This window comes from Garra rufa, chromosome 19 (genome assembly GCF_049309525.1).
Source record: "Garra rufa chromosome 19, GarRuf1.0, whole genome shotgun sequence".
Lineage (NCBI taxonomy): Eukaryota > Metazoa > Chordata > Actinopteri > Cypriniformes > Cyprinidae > Garra > Garra rufa.
In genome coordinates, this window is record NC_133379.1 from 19,511,438 (window position 1) to 19,529,231 (window position 17,794).

General features: G+C 37.8%; 2 protein-coding genes across 11 annotated transcripts in view; one reads left to right on the top strand and one right to left on the bottom strand.

Moving 5' to 3' along the window:
- Positions 1 to 874: 874 nt before the first annotated feature.
- LOC141291879 (uncharacterized) lies at positions 875 to 5,032 on the bottom strand. Its single transcript, XM_073823893.1, has 3 exons — positions 2,881 to 5,032; positions 1,978 to 2,283; positions 875 to 1,140 (listed from the first exon to the last, which is right to left on the bottom strand). Exons 1-3 carry the CDS (start codon positions 5,030 to 5,032, stop codon positions 875 to 877), a joined length of 2,724 nt encoding a protein of 907 aa, XP_073679994.1.
- Positions 5,033 to 14,175: 9,143 nt separating this feature from the next.
- mark2a (MAP/microtubule affinity-regulating kinase 2a) overlaps positions 14,176 to 17,794 on the top strand; it is a 55,102-nt gene continuing 51,483 nt past the window's right edge. For all 10 annotated transcript variants that reach the window (XM_073824806.1, XM_073824808.1, XM_073824812.1 and 7 more), the window contains exon 1: positions 14,176 to 15,257. In XM_073824806.1, coding sequence (XP_073680907.1) covers positions 15,207 to 15,257 — 51 coding nt within the window. In that variant the 5' untranslated portion in view covers positions 14,176 to 15,206. The remainder of the gene's footprint in view (positions 15,258 to 17,794) is intronic.

The window sequence follows — 17,794 nt, forward strand, 5'->3', positions numbered from 1 at the left end:
TTCACATTTTTTTCATTACACAGTGCTTTATACAAATTGCCCTCTGTTCAATATCATAAGCAGGAAATAAAAAAGAAATATATGATTTTTGGATTATATCTGCCATTAAAATGGCTGGTTCATGTCCCATGAAAAACGTCCATTAGTGAAACACTGTCCAAGTGAAAATAAATCAGCTCCAGTTCCACATCAACACTATTGCACACCTCCCACACAAAGACACTAAGAAAAAGAATGCAAGATGTAAAAAGTAACAAAAATAGCAGTATCGAAAAAATTTCAAAGGCAAAATGAATCTTCATGTCAGTGGAGAAATTTATAAATAGTTGGCAGCTAACGCAAAGCAACCCAAAAATGCCTTCAAATGATCTCCGGAATCAAAAATAATCTGTCTAGAAAAGTTCTGTGCACAGTGGAAAAGGAGTTTGAAGTTTGCTACAGCTCTTGGGTCTCGAATGTGATGCATGTCACAGTTCTGAGAGTCTCAACACGTCGGATCTTTTTCTGTGCTTGACAGCCAGAAAGTTCTTTGATTGCATTTGTTTTCCCCCTAATACTTTTGTACAGCTTTTGTATTTAACCAAGCTTGATAATAGTAATTGAAGTAAATTGGGTTATTATTTTAAATTAAAACTTGGCACATAATTACATAAGTATCAGGGTGGGTAGCACAAACATCCATTTGCCAACTGTCATATAAGTGCTATTTATATGAAACAGAAAGAGTGGAGGTACTTCAATTAAAAAAGACCAAGACTATTTAATTCTGTCATGCCCCCTTGAAATCTTCCATTTATGTTTGCTATCGTTAAACGACTATTCTTACCCTTATTTTTTTATCCATTCATCAATTCCATCTTCTTTTTATCTCCTTTTAAACTTGTGTTTCCAGGCCACTCAGTTTGGGGGTGAGGATGCGAGGTGTTACCCCAGAGTTGAGGTCTCTCTCAAACTCTAGCAGCTGGCCCATGAAGTTGAGGTTGGGGGAAACTATTGGTCGTCGGCCCCGTACGTACTTATAGGCATCAGTCATGGTCATGAGGGTGTGCTTCATCAGGTAAGCAATGACTATAGTAGCTGAGCGGGACACACCTGCTTGGCAGTGCACAAGAACGCCCCGTCCACACTGGTGAGCTTCCTCTGAAACAAAAAAAGGTGTGGCACACATCAATTTCTACAAACCTCGAATTGGCTTTGGGACAAAATCTATCCAGAAACACAAACCACAAAACTGATGTCTCATCCTGCACTACACAAATTGTTGTCCAATCAAATGCTCTCTGGAATAAGAAGGTCCCGTCCCCATATTACCACCTACAACTGACTATCAAGTTGCAAATCATGATTTACCACTAAAGTTTAGTTATTAGCTGTTTAAAAAAGGGACAAACCCTTTGATATGCACCAGCCACACTTTCTGCTTCAAGGAACAAGTCTTCACAGGATTAGTTCACTTCCATAATAAAAATGTCCTGATAATTTCCATACCCCATGTCATTCAAGATGTTCATGTCTTTCTTTCTTCAGTCAAAAAGAATTAAGAATTCAAGTTTTTGAGGAAAACTTCCAGATTGTTCTCCATATAGTGGACCTCAATGGGGATCAAGGGGTTGAAAGTCCAAATTGCAGTTTTAATGCAGTTTCAAAGGGCTCTACACGATCCCAGCCAAGGAATAAAGGTCATTTTACACTAAATGTAAATATTAGGCACAAATGGAAAAATCGCAAAAGCAGTGATGACCTTATTCCTTGGCTGGGATCACATAGAGCCCTTTGAAGCTGCATTGAAACTGCAACTTGGACCTTCAGCCTGTTAATCCCCATTGAAGTCCACTATACGGAGAAAACTCCTGGAATGTTTTCCTCAAAAAACTTCTTGGATAACATGAGGGTGAGTAAATTATCAGGAAATTTTCATTCTGGAAGTATGTTCTTTAAGAAATGGGATGTGTAAAAAGAGTTGACAACTTCTCTTACCGATAAACTCAAAAACCTCTTCAAAGTACTGTCGGAGGTTCTGCTTGCTGTTGTCTGTAGCAGGAAGCCTTTTGTAACGCACCAAGCCCGTGTCCAGGTGGTAGAGAGGAAGATGGGTTGTGACATTGACCACAAAACCAATGTTGAGACGAAGCAGTAGATCCAAATCCTGTGCATCTCTCTCGTTGCCCAAGAAAAGAAAAGGGAGGATGGGGCTGATCACAGCATTCTCCACATCTGGGGTCATGACACTCTCCTCAGATAGCGACGCTGGGAGGGATGAGGAAAGAGGGAGGGAAAGGTGCACTGCCAAAAAAAAAGAAAACTATTGATTACATTCACTTTCTTACATGTTTAAATTGTCCACTCTATGTGACCATCTGAAGATTTGTGCTGGCAAAGAATTCTTCTGAGACAATTAAATATGACTTGGGTTAAAATCTTGTCAGAGTATGATATCATCAAGGCCTTATGTAAGAAAATCAAATAATTTTACTAATTTTAATACTTCCTCTTTATCTTTCCTGTTTGAAGTCTCTCCCCCTCAGAATAGCTATTATCCTTTAGTTCTTTTACAAAAGTTTCAGTAAGACATAAAAGAGATGATAAAGCAGTCTGGAATTTAAGAAACTTGCTGAACTTGAGTTACATTACTAGAGAATCATCTTTATCATCTTCTGAAGCTAGGCTAATGAGGATAATGCACTCCACAGATTAACTGAACTATAATTTTAATTTGAATACTATCAGTGTGAAAGGCATACAGCCTAATGGAAGATAGGAAAATGAAATCAAGGTCAGTACATTTAAGTGGGACTGGCAATGTGGAGAGATTATGTTCATCTTTCTGAATGGTCAATCAAAAACAACACATGCTGTGTTTTTGAGCATTAGCATCTTTACCTCGTCCATTTTCCTCATCTTGTTCTCTGTTGAGTGAGTTGAGGACCAAGTGGAGCGACTGTGCAGAGGGTAAGGTGTGTCCACCCTCCCTCTCTCGCTGTTTGGATTTGTGCTTAATAAGCGTGCTCGGAGCAGAGGGTGGGGGTGAGAAGGATGCAGGGGAATCTGGAGATGGAGAGCGAAGGGATGGGGATTGTGGAAGCACTTCATCATCAAACCCGTTGCCATCCCCCATGCAAGCATCTGCTCCTTTGTTCCAAAGCCGCTTGAGGGAATCTCTACCCTGGTCCCCACTACTCCCTGATCCGATAAAGTCCAAAACTGCCATCTTGCCTTGCTGGAGCCTTCGTCGTCCTGCTTGATCAGTCAACTGGGAGCGAGTAAACTCCATAAGGTTCCGGCAGTCCAGGATTACAGGATTGCCACCATTGCCGCTGTTCTGGTTGTGGCCCATGCAGGTTCTCCCTGAGCCCATTCCAATACCTGCATTGTGGTGGATAGGTTGGGTTTTAGAGCGGGTCATCTTCTTCGCTAACTCCTCCGGCCAGATTGTGCGTACACTGTAATCGTCATCATCAGGCTGGTATCCTCCCATGGTATGCGCACCAATATTACGCCCCATGTTAGGAGGATTCCCTCTGTGCGGGTTAAAGGTCACTACGATGGGGTCACTACTGCAGTAACTGCATGTGGAGCTCCCAGTTTGGCTTGCTTTGGGATTGCACCCACTGACGCAACTCTGGAGTGCTCGAAGAGGTGCGGATGAGGACAGGGGAGTGCAGGGTAAACAACCCCCAACCAGTTTCTTACGGAAAGCAGCAGGGCTCTCAAAGCCTCCAGCTTCTCCGGAACAGGATGCGCAACCCAAAGGTCTGAGCAGCCCTGGGCGGCAGTCCGAGACAGTGCTGTTGGAAGAGGAGGTGTTGGTGGTGGAAGCAGTTGACAGACACCCTCCTAAAGTCTTCAATCCCATGGTTCCGCCACCACCGTTGGCAGCACTTGTTCCTGGGGCGTGGGAAAACGAAGATGACGGGCTCGTACTACGACCGTGGCAGCCTGCCGAGTGACCTCTACCTCTTCTACAACGCACCAACCTCCAGCATCCACAAGGGTGGGAAAAGTCAATTGTACATGTGTGGTCAGGACTGGGAAAGCCTCCTTGGGAGGAAGTAGGGGAGAGGGGCAAAGCGTGAAGTATTTGGGGCCGATGTTCTCGAGTGCGCGAGGGACGGGGTTGACTGATGTGCTGGTAGGAAGAAGGGGCTCGGGAGGGGAGTGGGGGTGGTACAGCAGGGTAGTGAGGGTTTAGGATGGCAGCATGGGGTAACGGGGCTGAACTGTGGTGACGGGATAGGCTGTGGGTGTGGGGCAGTTGGTGGCCGGGTCCCAGTTTGGAGTTTTCTTTGTTTCCTACAGACGATACGTCCCTCTCACTGTGGGATGGGTAGCTGGCAGTTGCAGAGCAAGACTTTGACGACAAATCTCTCTCTCTTGTTGGCTTGGATTTTGACTGCTGTCTTTGCGCTGGTACAAACTCCAAGATCCCTCCGGGAGAGACTGTAAGTTGGTTTGGATGATGGCTACTGTGCTGAGTCCTGTTTTGAATTTGATGATGGTTCTGGTGCTTCTCCACTAATTCGGAAGACTTTCCTTTGCATTTCCTTTCACCTTGCCCTGGATCCAAGTGCAGGGACACCCGTTTAGTTCTGTTCTTGATGCTTCCACTTCGGGTAAGGCTACTGCTGCGCCCTTTGTCTATGTAAGATCCTCCTCTTCCACCTTTGTCCAAAGACACTTTAATGTCAATGGTATGCGTGTGCTTGTGAGGTCTGGGACCTAAAGTTACTGTCCCATTGCTGTGACAATGGCTAGCATTTTGGCAGCTGCCCTCAAAGGGAGCACCTCGTTCTCCTTTATCTCTTTGAACATGGGATGATTGCCTGCGGTTGCATTCCAGAGACAGGTAGTTGGAACCTGGATGGGAACGGGGTGGTGGGGGTTGGGGTTGTGGTAAACGGGGTGGGGGCTCGTTGTGTGTGGCTGGGCGGTGTGAGGAAGACTGCGATGTGGTCGGTGGGGAGGCCACGCGCAAGGCCAAACTTTTGGGGCGCTGAATAACCACTATGCGCTCGTCAAGAGGGAGCGGAGGCATCTGGGGCTGAGCAAAGCTGTGTGGTTAGGATGCAAAAAGAAAAAAGACAAATTAATATTCCAGCGCCCATTATTTTGGTATGAAATAAGCACATAGAAGACACAGTATTGCACATATATTTAATATTAGTCACAGCACACAGAATTACATCAACAATTGTGATGAGTTAAGCACAGAAGACAGTCTTCTGTTAGTCATTCACAACCTTACTTGTTATTAAACACTGTGAAACAATAAAGAACGGCACAAGGGTATGTCAGTAAGAGAAATCCTCATGTAACAGACTCATTACCCTTGCTAACATAAATTCTAGAGGTTCACATCTACCAGATGCATAGAATAATCTTTACAAGCACACAAGCAAACCGTGTAAAGAATTGTACACATTAGGGGGTCGTTTTGTAGTGATGTCACATCAAGGAAATATTGACATAATTTGGTTATATTCTGTATGGTGTAATTCTTGGTCTTGCAGAATATCGTCCTTGTCTTCCTAACCGTTTATGAGAAGTTATTGTTTTGCTGGAGATTATTAAGACACGTATTTACAGAGTTTATTTTGAAAACATCTGTTACAGCCAAGCATGTAATGAAATGTAAATGGAATAATGTTATCGTTTTTCTAATAATAGAGATATAATCTGATGGCTGCACTAATCACCCCTCCACAGAGCAGAGCAGATCAGCTCATTATTCTAAATAATGACAGCTTGAAACATTCACATTAGACATTATGAGATGTCAATGAAAAGACCATGAGAAGGTTAAAGGAATAGATCAGTTAAAAATTAACATCTAGCCATTATTCATCATCCAACCCGTACGCCTTTCTTTCTTCAGTGGAACACAAAAGGAGAACGGTCGTGTATTGGAGACTGGATAATGACTTGGAATATGCACAATAAGTTATATTGACCACTTTTATAATGCTTCTGCATCCTTTATGATGCTTAAAATCTAAGTCCCTCATCATTGTCATTGTATGGAAAGATGGAAAACAGGCTTCAATTGTTCCGTTTGTATTCCACAGACGAAAGTAAGTAATTTGGGTAAATAGAAAATGAGTAAATAATGGCAGGACTGCCGTTTTTATTCCTTTAACAATAAAGTAAAGGTTGAAAACAGAAAGAAAAAAATGTGTTTATGTGTGTGTGTAAGAAAGAATATACAGCAGCTCAGAGAGAACAGTTACAGGATGTGACATGGCTAGATCATCCATTGACCTCGTGGAGGAGGGGGACATGCACAACATCACTTCAGACATATACCCCAACACAACACCCACACACACACACACAGACCCCAGGACAGAGCCAGCACACCATGCTCTTATTTCCACATGCATACATTCACGCACAGAGCCTGGTGATGGTATCCTCATCCTCTTTGCTTTTTTCAGTCTTGCCTTTTGTAGCCTGTGGTAGTGAAGGGGGTGGGTGGTTACATTGACCCAGATTTGTCATATTGCAAGTCAACATCACTCCAATCACTTTAACGTACACATTAAACACCTTATCAGCAGTATTTCACACAAAATCCACGTGTAATGGCTTTTTCGCAATGAATCACATACAGCAGTGAAACAGCAGCACACGCCTGGGCATCAGCATGTGCTTGTGTCAGAGATGCAGCTACAGCATCAGCATAGATGAGCTCAGGTACCGGCCGAGCACAAAAACAACTACAAACAACGATCGGGTTTCAGTGATATCACCACAAAGAACAGTGTGTGGTGTGTAAATACAGTAATGTTGCAGCAAAATGGTATCTGAAGCATAAAAACAAACATGGACTGTCTCTGATACATCACTGAAAGATGAGAACAAAAGCTCATGGTCATGGCTGGTTTTGTCACTACACTTCATAAATTTGTATGTGACAGGGATGTAACACAGATGTAATACTGAGGAATTGTGTGTTTTTGTTATAATGACAAACCGGTGATGGAATCTAAAGGAATAGTTCACCCAAAAATTACAATTCTTTCATTAATTATTTACCCTCATGTAGTTCCAAACCCATAAGACCTTTGTTCATCTTCAGAACACTAATTAAGATCATTTGATGAAATCTGAGAGCTTTAGGATCCTGAATAGACAGCAACGCAAATGACATGTTCCCAAAAAGGTAGAAAAGATATTGTTAAAATAGTTAATGTGACATCAGTGGTTCAGCCGTAATTTTATAAAGCTTTGTGATAATATAGTACATTGGGCAAGACATCCAAACACTCACCTATCATTCATCAACCTCAAATATCTGAAAAAAGTTTGCATGTCCACTCTTAAAAATAAAGGTGATTTAAAAGGTTCTTCACAGCGATGCCATAGAAGAACCATTTTTGGTTCCACAAAGAACCAAACAGTCTTTCTTACCTTTTTATACTCTGAAGAACCTTCTTTTGCCACAAAGAACCTTTTGTGAAACAGAAAGGTTCTTCAGATGTTAAAAGTTCTTTATGGAACCATTTAGACAAAAAACATTTTTCTACGGCGTCATTTATTTTTAAGAGTGTAGTAGCAACTTTACACGTCCACTCAATCTAATGTTAACCTAAAAAATGTGCCACTGAAGTGTCTTTGCTGGTGTGGTCACTTGTTCTTAAAATACTCCGGAATTTTTTGTTCATACAGAAAAAAATAAATACATCTATAGTTTCTGTAAAGACTCTATGTTTATTTGTGTGCGCTCAGAATAACAACAAAACTTTGTGCTTTTGTAGAATAATGAAAGCAAACAGGATGTGCTTTCTGCCGTTTCGGTCTCTGTTAACTTGAGCGCGAATCTTCGAAACTCTGTGTATACTTGCCTGACAGACATGAAAAATATATCTATAGAGAGTGAAATGTCTACTTTTGAAATGTCTAACCAATTCAAATAGAAAACAAATATTCTCTGATTATGTAATCCATGACGAGTCAGCTTCAGCGAATTCATCATTTAAGCCGAAAACTAAGAAAGTGCTAGTTTATCAAAAAAGTATTCAAAAGTTAATGCAGTCTCGCTGATTTCCCTGGAACATTCTTGAGCGCTTATCAGGCTAAAAGGCTCATTATTTTGATTTATATGGTTTATTAATAAATGTGCGACCAATAGTCGACTAATGCTTAAAATGAACGTCTACTAGTCGACCAGAAAAATATTTAGTCGAGGACAGCCCTAAAAAATACAGCTTTTATTCAACAATTCTTCTCCTCTACGTCACCCTAGCACCATATTAGAGAGTATTGCGATGCACGACCACATTCTCCTCTGAATGTAAAAAACAAATGCGTGTGGTGCTCTTGACATAGAACACGTGTGGACCGCACTTTGTTTACGTACAAATGAAAGTGTGCGCACACATGTCATGGAACTTTCCAATATGGCACTGAAAAAGTTGTTACCTTCTGTTTTTTTTGCACCCAAAAAGCATTCTCATAGCTTCATAAAAATACAGTTGAACCACTGATGCCACATGGAATATTTTGCAGATGTTCTTGGTACCTTTCTGAACCTTGAGCTTGGAAGGACCCTTGCTGTCTATGGAAGGTCAGAAAGCTCATCAAATGTATATTCATTTGTGTTCTGAAGATGAGCAAAGGTCTACAGGTTTGGAAAGACACGGGGGTGAGTAATTAATGACAGAATTTTCATTTTTTGGGTGAACTAAGACCTATATTAAGGTAAATTAAAGCATAGAGTATCTAATCTCTACAAAACCATCAAGTTATTGAATATTCAACTGCTGGTAATTTATCTAGTTACCTACAAAATATTGAGACAAGAAAGTTCTCTTGAATTGACCAACTAGAATGATCGCTTTCCCAATCAATGTGTAATGAGAATTTTTTTTTTGTCAAATACATGATTTCTTGTGAAAACAGTATCTTTTTCATTATTTGTGCATAACCTAATTATTATTTATGAGCTAATTCGCCATTTCCTGACGTCCTAACAAACTAAATCAAAGCCAAATATCCCCCACAAGCATTTCAAACTTTATTTGCCACATATGTTTATGTAATAACGTGTAATAAGCATGTAATAAGCACTTATTTATAGGCAGGCGTGTACTACCACGAATAATTTCCCGGCATGTTTAACATTCAAGTCAACAGTCTGCGACAGACGCATGGGCCTGCTCAACTCTTTGCCTAATGAAATGACTGCATTGTTTTAAACCATTATAGAAATTGTGGGAAGGTTAACAGGATAAGAAGGTGAAATCCAGTGGAAAATGATTTCGCGCATCGTCACACGTCATTACGTTCATTGCCCCTGAATTTCCAGTTTCTCTCACTCTCATTACGAGCCTTTGTTTCTGACGTTTCTACAACTGTGCAAGCACAAATGCGCTTAATGCGACGTCTGAGCTAACGCTTACATAGTTGTGTCTCCAAAAGAATGAACAAATATAGACAATATTAGCCATGCCTAAACTAGTCACTGAAAGGGAAAACAAGAACGTCCGCCACATTTGCAACTGTATTGACTGTCACTTGTTAGGCCACGCTGATGCTGTCACGCAAATTCGGATGCGCTTCCATTTGAGCTCAGTTTCACTACCGTTTCAGTGTGAGTGCTAAAAGATATCATGCTTGTTATATTTCAAATGCATTTGCATTATTCGAACGTTTTGCGCAGATTTCTGATAGGTATCTTCATAAACGTGAACTAAGGAAGATTTTTACTATAAACAATAGCTGCAATAAAGCTCGCACTTTCTCACTAGGCGACATTTTGTACTTAACAAAATATTAAGTAGCCATTAAGTATCCTTTATTGCCGGAAACACACAGATACATTATTGTATATGAAGGCCCTAAAAATAAAACAATAAGGAAAAATGACTTACGTTATAAGATGTACGTCCAATGTATCGTCATGTTTTGTGGTAAATGAGGTCCTTGTGTTTCTCCGCTCTACAATTCCGATCCAGTGCGTGAGACATTTACATGGCTGCAGTTATCTATGGTCTGCCTTATTGTGCGGGTTACACTTTACAAATCCAGTGATGTCCATCAGTATATGACATTAAGGCAGTTTTTCCTCATAGTGTTTAAAGTATTTGTCCTCACAAGTGCACACAATTGACACAATAACAATGTGTACGCCAGCGCAATGCAATGTGCGCTTCAGTGTACTGTGCGTGTGCATGAGACAGCGCGCTGTGTGGGGGATGAGGGGCGGGGTTTCGGTGCAGGTGACATCATCCTAGACCAATGACAAAGCACATGTGACGAAAGATTCAAAGATTTTAATGTTTTGTTAGAGAGGCCTCTTCCTGCGTTTATTTGATCCAAAGTAGAGGAAAAAACTAACATTTTGACATATTTTACTATTTAAAATAACTTTTTTATAGTAACTATCTGAATAATTTTAAAATGCAATTTATCCCTGATTTTAAAGCTTTACTTCAGTCACATGATCCTTCCGAAATCATTTTAATGTTCTGATTTGCTGCTAAAAACATTTATTATTATGTTGATTTCTTTCAGGCTTCTTTGATGAATAGAACGTTCAGAAGAACAGCATTTATTTGAAACAGAAATCTTCTGTAACATTATAAATGTCCTTATCATCATCTTTGATTAATTTAAAGCATCCTTGCAAAATAAAAATAAAAAATACTTTAGACTCCAAGCTTTTGAATGGTATAGTGTATAATGTTACAAAACGTTTTATTTCAGTAAATGCTGACCTTTGGATCGTTCTATTTATCAAGGAATTCTTTTTTACTCAACTTTTTTTAAATATTGATAATAATAATAATTATACTGATAATAAATGTTTCTTGAACAGCAAATCAGCATATTAGAATGATTTCTGAAGGACGATGTGACACTGAAGGCTGGAGTAATGATGCTGAATATATAGCTTTGATCACAGGAATAAATTACATTTTTAAATATATACAAAGCAGTTATTTTAAGTAGCATTTAATATTTCACAATATTACTGCTTTTGTTGTATTTTGGATCAAATAAATGCAGGCTTGGTGAGCAGAAGAGAATTCCTTTAAAAAAAAAAAGAACATTAAAAATCTATTTGACTGGTAGTGTATTTTTAAAGTCAAATTTTAAATCTTAAAGGGATCACCCAAACAGAAAAAATCTTGACATTCAACATCAACATCAACATTCTTCAAAATGTCTTCTTTTTGTGTTCTGGGATTAAAAAAAAAATTAAACAAACATGGCATTATTTTGCTTTACATCTTATTTTTTTCTATTCTATTCTACCAAACGCCTAGAGATGGCAGCAAAGTATTCATTCCTTCATTTACAGTCCAATGAAAGGACATGATCTGAAACCGAGAAGTATGCCATTGAGCTGAGCAACAAAAAAATTAAAAAAGTACATGTAAATCAGGCTTTGGAACAACTACAGACCATGCAGGTAAGACTGCTAAACAGCATACTGTAGTCACCATTAGTAAACAGTCTGATAGCCACTGGTAAATGATCACATATTATTTTCATAGATTGTTTATCTGGCATGTAGTGTGATTTCATTGCCTTCCTCTGGAACATTTTGTTTGCAAATGTTGTTAAAGGGATAGTCCATCTAAAAATGAAAATTCTGTCATCATTTACTCATAATTATGTTGTTTCAAACCTGTATGACTAGATATTTGAAAGATTGTTGAAAGCCAATGGCTACTATCAACTATCCCACATTCTTCAAAATAACATCATCTGTGTTTAGCAGAAGAAAGTCATACAGGTTTAGAGCAACTTCACCTGATACTGGTTTTCTCAATTGTTATCTCTTGGTAATCAAAAGTCTTAGTTTCCGTTTTAGAGAAATTTGTTTAGAACATTCAGTTCACTTTTTCCTGACACAAAAATCCCCACACCCCCTCTGTGTGTCAAATAAGAATGATTTGCAAGTCGGCAGTAAACCTACATCCCTGTAAAGATGCACTAATTTATTTACATTTTACTGCTTCATATGACAACAGTAGGATTATTCTGATCTATTCACAGGTGTATTTGGCACACTTTAATTTATTCAGTGATCTAAACATGGCAACCACCATGAAGAAACCTATGTGAGCTGCATTTTTAACAGAATTTTCCAAAAGTACTCATTATTTGTATGCAGAAGTAAAGGTTTTTATACTGTACACACTGTACTTTCTATGCCTTACCCCAAACATAACCCTCACACAAAATTACCTGCATTTATAAATTTTCAAAAAACTTTATTCTGTATAATTTTTAAGCTGTTTTCCTTATAGGGACCAAAAAAAAAAAAAAGGTAAAAAATGACTGGCATTACTTTACTTAAAACAACCTGATTCACTAAGATGTTATTAGTGCTGTCGAACAATTAGTCATTATTAATCACATCCAAAATGTTTTTGTTTACATAATATATGTAATAATGTGTATATTTATTATGTATATATAATACAGTATGTTTTAAAAAATATTTGCATGTCTATAAGTTAATATATTTAATATATATACATAACAAATTTTTCTTAAATATATACATTCATGTGTGTGTGTACATTACATATACATAATAAATACACACAGTACACACATATTATGTAAAAAAACTTTTATTTTAGAAGTGACTAGACGTTTGACAGCACTAGTTATTATATACACCAGATTTTTAATGTTTTTTAAACAATTCTCTTGTGCTCTCACCAAGCCTGCATTTATTTGATCCAATGTACAGCAAAAGCAGTAATATTGTGAAATATTTTTACTATTTAAAATGACTGCTTTCTATTTGAATATATTTTAAAATGTAATTTATTCCTGTGATCAAAGCTACATTTTCAGCATCATTACACCAGTCTTCAGTGCCACATTATTCTTCAGAAATCATTCTAATATGCTGATTTGCTGTTCAAGAAACATTTCTTATTAATATTATTATCAATATTTAAAACTGTTGAGTACATTTATTTCAGGACTCTGATGAATAAAAAGATCCAAAGATCAGCATTTATCTAAGATAAAAAGCTTTTAACATTATTCACTGTACCATTCAAAAGCTGGGAGTCAGTACATATTTTTCATTTGAAATTAAATAAATTAATATTTTTATTTAGCAAGGATGCTTTAAATTGATCGAACTGATGATAAAGATATTTATAATGTTACAAAACATTGTTATTTCAGATAAATGCTGTTCTTAAAGAAATAGTTCACTTTCAGAACAAAAATTTACAGATAATGTACTCACCCCCTTGTCATCCAAGATGTTCATGTCTTACTTTCTTCAGTCATAAAAATAAAAATTATGAGGAAAACATTACAGGATTTCTCTCCATATAATGGACTTCTATGGTGCCCCCGAGTTTGAACTTCCAAAATGCAGTTTAAATGCAGCTTCAAAGTGTATTCAGCAAAACAATCAGTTATTTTCTAAAAACATTTACAATTGATATACTTTTTAATTTCTAAACAGAGTACACACAGAACTAGACAAGATGAGCTTTTGAGGTTAAAAAGTATATAAATTGTAATTTCTTTTAGAAAATAACCCATCGTTTTGCTAGATAAGACCCTTCTTTCCTCGGCTGTGATTGTTTAGAGCCCTTTGAAGCTGCATTTTGGAAGTTCAAACTCGGGGGCACCATAGAAGTCCATTATATGGAGAGAAATCCTGAAATGTTTTCCTCAAAAAACATAATTTCCATACGACTGAAGAAAGAAAGACCATCTTGGATGACAAGGTGTTGAGTACGTTATTTGTCAATTTTTGTTCTGAATGTGAACTACTCCTTTAACTTTCTATTCATCAAAGAAACTTAAAAAAAAAAGTTTTCAACATAATAATAATATTACATTTTTTTTGAGTGGCAAATCAGAAAATTAGCTTTAAAATCACATGAATAAATTACATTTTTAAAATATATTCAAATAGAAAACAGTTATTTTAAATAGTAAAAATATGTCAAACTGTTAGCCTACTGCTTTTGCTGTACGTTGAATCAAATAAACACAAATCTTACTGTTCAAAAACTTTTGACTGGCAGTGTATAAAAATACTTGTTTTGCACGTCGAATATACATAAAGGACTTTCATTTTAAAATGAAGTGTAAATGGAAGACTTTTATTTTAAAGCTCTCTGCGAGAGAGGCGAAGGAAGTCGATCCACAGGCTGGTTTCACATTTCTCTTGAACGCAAACAACACTGGCGTCCGGGCGCTGCTGCGGTACCAGTCGTGACCGCCCGACTGCACGGCTTTTCACGGCTCACAGATGTGATTCGTCGCGTACCACCGACTGGAACCGACCAATTTACAGCCATTAACAAGCGGGCTACGGTTAGGAAGAATTCTTACAAACATACTGTCAAAATATCAGACTCTTTTTCGAAGTCACCCGGCCAGCTAACGCGCGTTAGCAGGTTAGATGTGATTTTTCACAGGCGCAGAGAGCCAGTATACGATCATCTCTGCGATGATTATGTGCTTGGATTGTTAATTTCTCACCTCGAGACGACATCAGGTGTTTGATCTGGTTTTGAAACGGACATGTTGACACCTGTATGACGGAACATTACTGGCTGATCTGAGCGCTGCTGAGTTGGCTAACTGAACGGAGCAGCTCTATAACTTGCTGTGAAGTTTTTTGTGTGCAAAGCGGGACTTTCATTTGTCTTTCCCCAGCCTTGAAAAGAAGAAATCAGGACTTAACTTTTGACATCACAGATGCACAACAATATACAGCCGAACATTGATAGTTACGGCTAAATTAGGGACCCTTTTGCCACCTGGCCTAAAAAAACTTGGGAGTCCTCGGACTCGATTTTGCACATTTGTGCTGGGAACAATTTTGGTGTTTTTCATCAGCTGACGAGTTCAGATTAATCTCTCTCTTCTTAAATGCTGTAGCCTCCCCGAAAATTCACTACTTTAACGGTAGGAAATCACATAGGAAGTCGGCATTCAATGTTGACACCCGCCGATAGGGTTCGTCGAAATTTTTCAACAAAATTCACGTTCCTGCCGAGACTAGTAAACAAACTATGACTTAACGCCGGGACTTTTTAAAAGCTAAACAGTACGTGTTTGGGGACTCACACCGAGCTCAGGGGGCTCTTTACAAATTGGACTTCGGACACTTCTCATTGTGCTGTGCCGATGTCACATTTGATTGAATTGTGAGATCTGTGAACACGTTCAATTTCTCAAAATAAACTCAAATCCAACCCCAGAAGATGTCGACCAGGACACCACTGTTACCCATGATTGACCACTCCACTGGCCAGGTGAGTCTAATATTGTCGAGCCATTTACTACGAGTTTTGTTTGGTTTACACATTGGTTTGTATATTGTATATTAGTTAGCTACTAGTAAACACAGCTTATGATTCTCTGTCATCACAACCTCTTTAGTTGCTTGTTTGTAGTAGCAAAAACAGTATAATAATAGCACTGCAGTACAAACAGGAAACAATGCAACAGTCTTAACTAATAGGTTTCCTCTTTACCACAAAAAGAATAGACTTGTGTTTTCAGAAATTGTGTCATGGTGAGTTTATTACTGATATTACTTTGCCATGTTGACTTCATTCTGATTTTTTTTTTAGTTAGTGTCTGAAAAGATGTAGCCTACATTTCCAGTTTACTTTCTGTGCCCTTGCGGAAAGTTCAGAGGTTGGGAAGATTCAGTATAAATGTGGTTACCTTGTTCTGCTTTTTAAGTCGAGTCGGTTTTATTTGTAGTGCTTAAAATACACATTCTTTCATAGCAGTTAGAAAATCTTGATAGTATAGTTTACATTTTGTGATTATGTAAACATACTGAGATTTGCTGTACAGTTTGCGAATAACCTTGGATATACTTATATATTTATACTAATAGTCAAAAGTTTTGAATGTAATTTATGTTTTTTTTTTTTTATCTCCTCTGCTTAGCAATCCTGTGTTTATTTCATCCAAAATGGAGCAAAAGCAGTAAAACTGTGAAATATTTTTACCATTTAACATAACTGTTTTCTATTTGAATATATTTTAAAATGTAATGTGTTCCTGTGATCAAAGCAAAATTTTCAGCATCATTACTCCAGTCACCTTCAGAAATCATTCTAATATGCTGATTTGCTGTTCAAAAACATGTATTATCAATATTTAAAACAGTTGAATACATTTTAGTAGAAAGGTCCAAATATCAGCATAAAATAAATGATTACTTTTATTTAGCAAGGATGCTTTAAATTGGCCAAAAGTGGCGATAAAGCCATTTATATTGTTGCAAAAGATTTCTATTTTAGATAAATGCTGTTCTTTTGAACTTTCTATTCATCAAAGGAACCTGAAAATAAATTTACTCGGCTGTTTTCAACATAAAATACTAAAAATGTTTTTGAACAGCAAATCAGAATATTAGAATGATTTCTGAAGGATCTGGGAGTAATGCTGCTAAAGAATCTGCTTTGAAATCACAGGAATAAATTACATTTTAAAATATATTCAAATAGAAACGGGGTATTTTAAATAATACAAATATTTCAAAATTTTACTGATTTTGCTATACTTTGGATCAAATAAATACAGGCTTGGTGAGCAGAAGAGACTTCTTTAAAAACAATAAAAACCTTACTGTTCTACTGTATAAATAAATTCCAAGTCAGACATTTGTGATTGAAGTTGAGTCAGTCGTTTATAAAACCAAACCACTTTTTTTAGATGTACATCAATTGTACATCCGTTTATTTTTAGGTTTATTTTGAAGTTTTAGGAGTTCAGTGAGGTTTAATTGATGCACGTTACACTTGAGATGCAAGTGGTTTGTTTTGATCTGAGCTCGGATCTTGAGATCATTTGTTTGGCCTAAACCCATCGAAAGAGCCCTAATAGCTCTCTCTAAAATTAATCACGGTGGGTAGCTTGTTTCTGAGGTCAGTTTTAACCAAAAAGACTGATCCTCTTTCAGTGACTCACTGGCAGAATTGTACCAGTTGAAATCCCATGAGACTGATTTGGAGTCAGTTTGAGTGTATGGTTTGTTTATAGTGGAGATGAAATGTTTGTTGAAAAGTGTCTCTTGCCAAGCCATACCCAGTCTTACTGTGATTTGCAGTCTGAAAATGTTGGTCAGCATTTTTCCCTCAAGAACTTTTCATGTGGTTTGAGGGACTCAAATATAATCTCTTTGGCCTGATGTAGTGTAATGATTTTTAATCATCTCAGGCTGCTCTCCATGTAAATCTTTTTTAGGTCAGATAAAGACTTATTTACTCCTAAGGCAGTGCTAGGAGTCGTGGATCTGTGTTTTTGGGCAAAGATTTGAGATCCATGGCTTTGTCAATCTGGACTGGCATTTCCAGTCAGGCATGGTTTGGGGAGTGTCAATGGAGGTGTGTTTTTATTTTGAAGTTTTAGTTGATTTTCATGCACAATGTGTTTGTCAAGACTTACCTAACTAGAAAACTGAAGGATCTGCAAGGCAATGGGAGATAATCTTGGTAAAATCTTCTGTAATATTTCCTACAATCATCCTTCAGTTGTTTTGGTCTTGCTAGAAGGGCTATCAAGCGATTAATCGTGGTTAAAGGAACACTCCACTTTTTTTGGAAATAGGCTCATTCTCCAAGTGCCCCCGAGTTAATAAGTTGATTTTTACCGTTTTGAAATCCATTCAGCCGTTCTCCTGTTCTGGCGGTATCACTTTTAGCATAGCTTAGCATAGATCATTGAATCCTATTAGACCAATAGCATCGCGTTCAAAAATGACCAACGAGTTTCCATATTTGTCCTATTTAAAACTTGACTCTTCTGTAGTTATATCGTGTACTAAGACCGG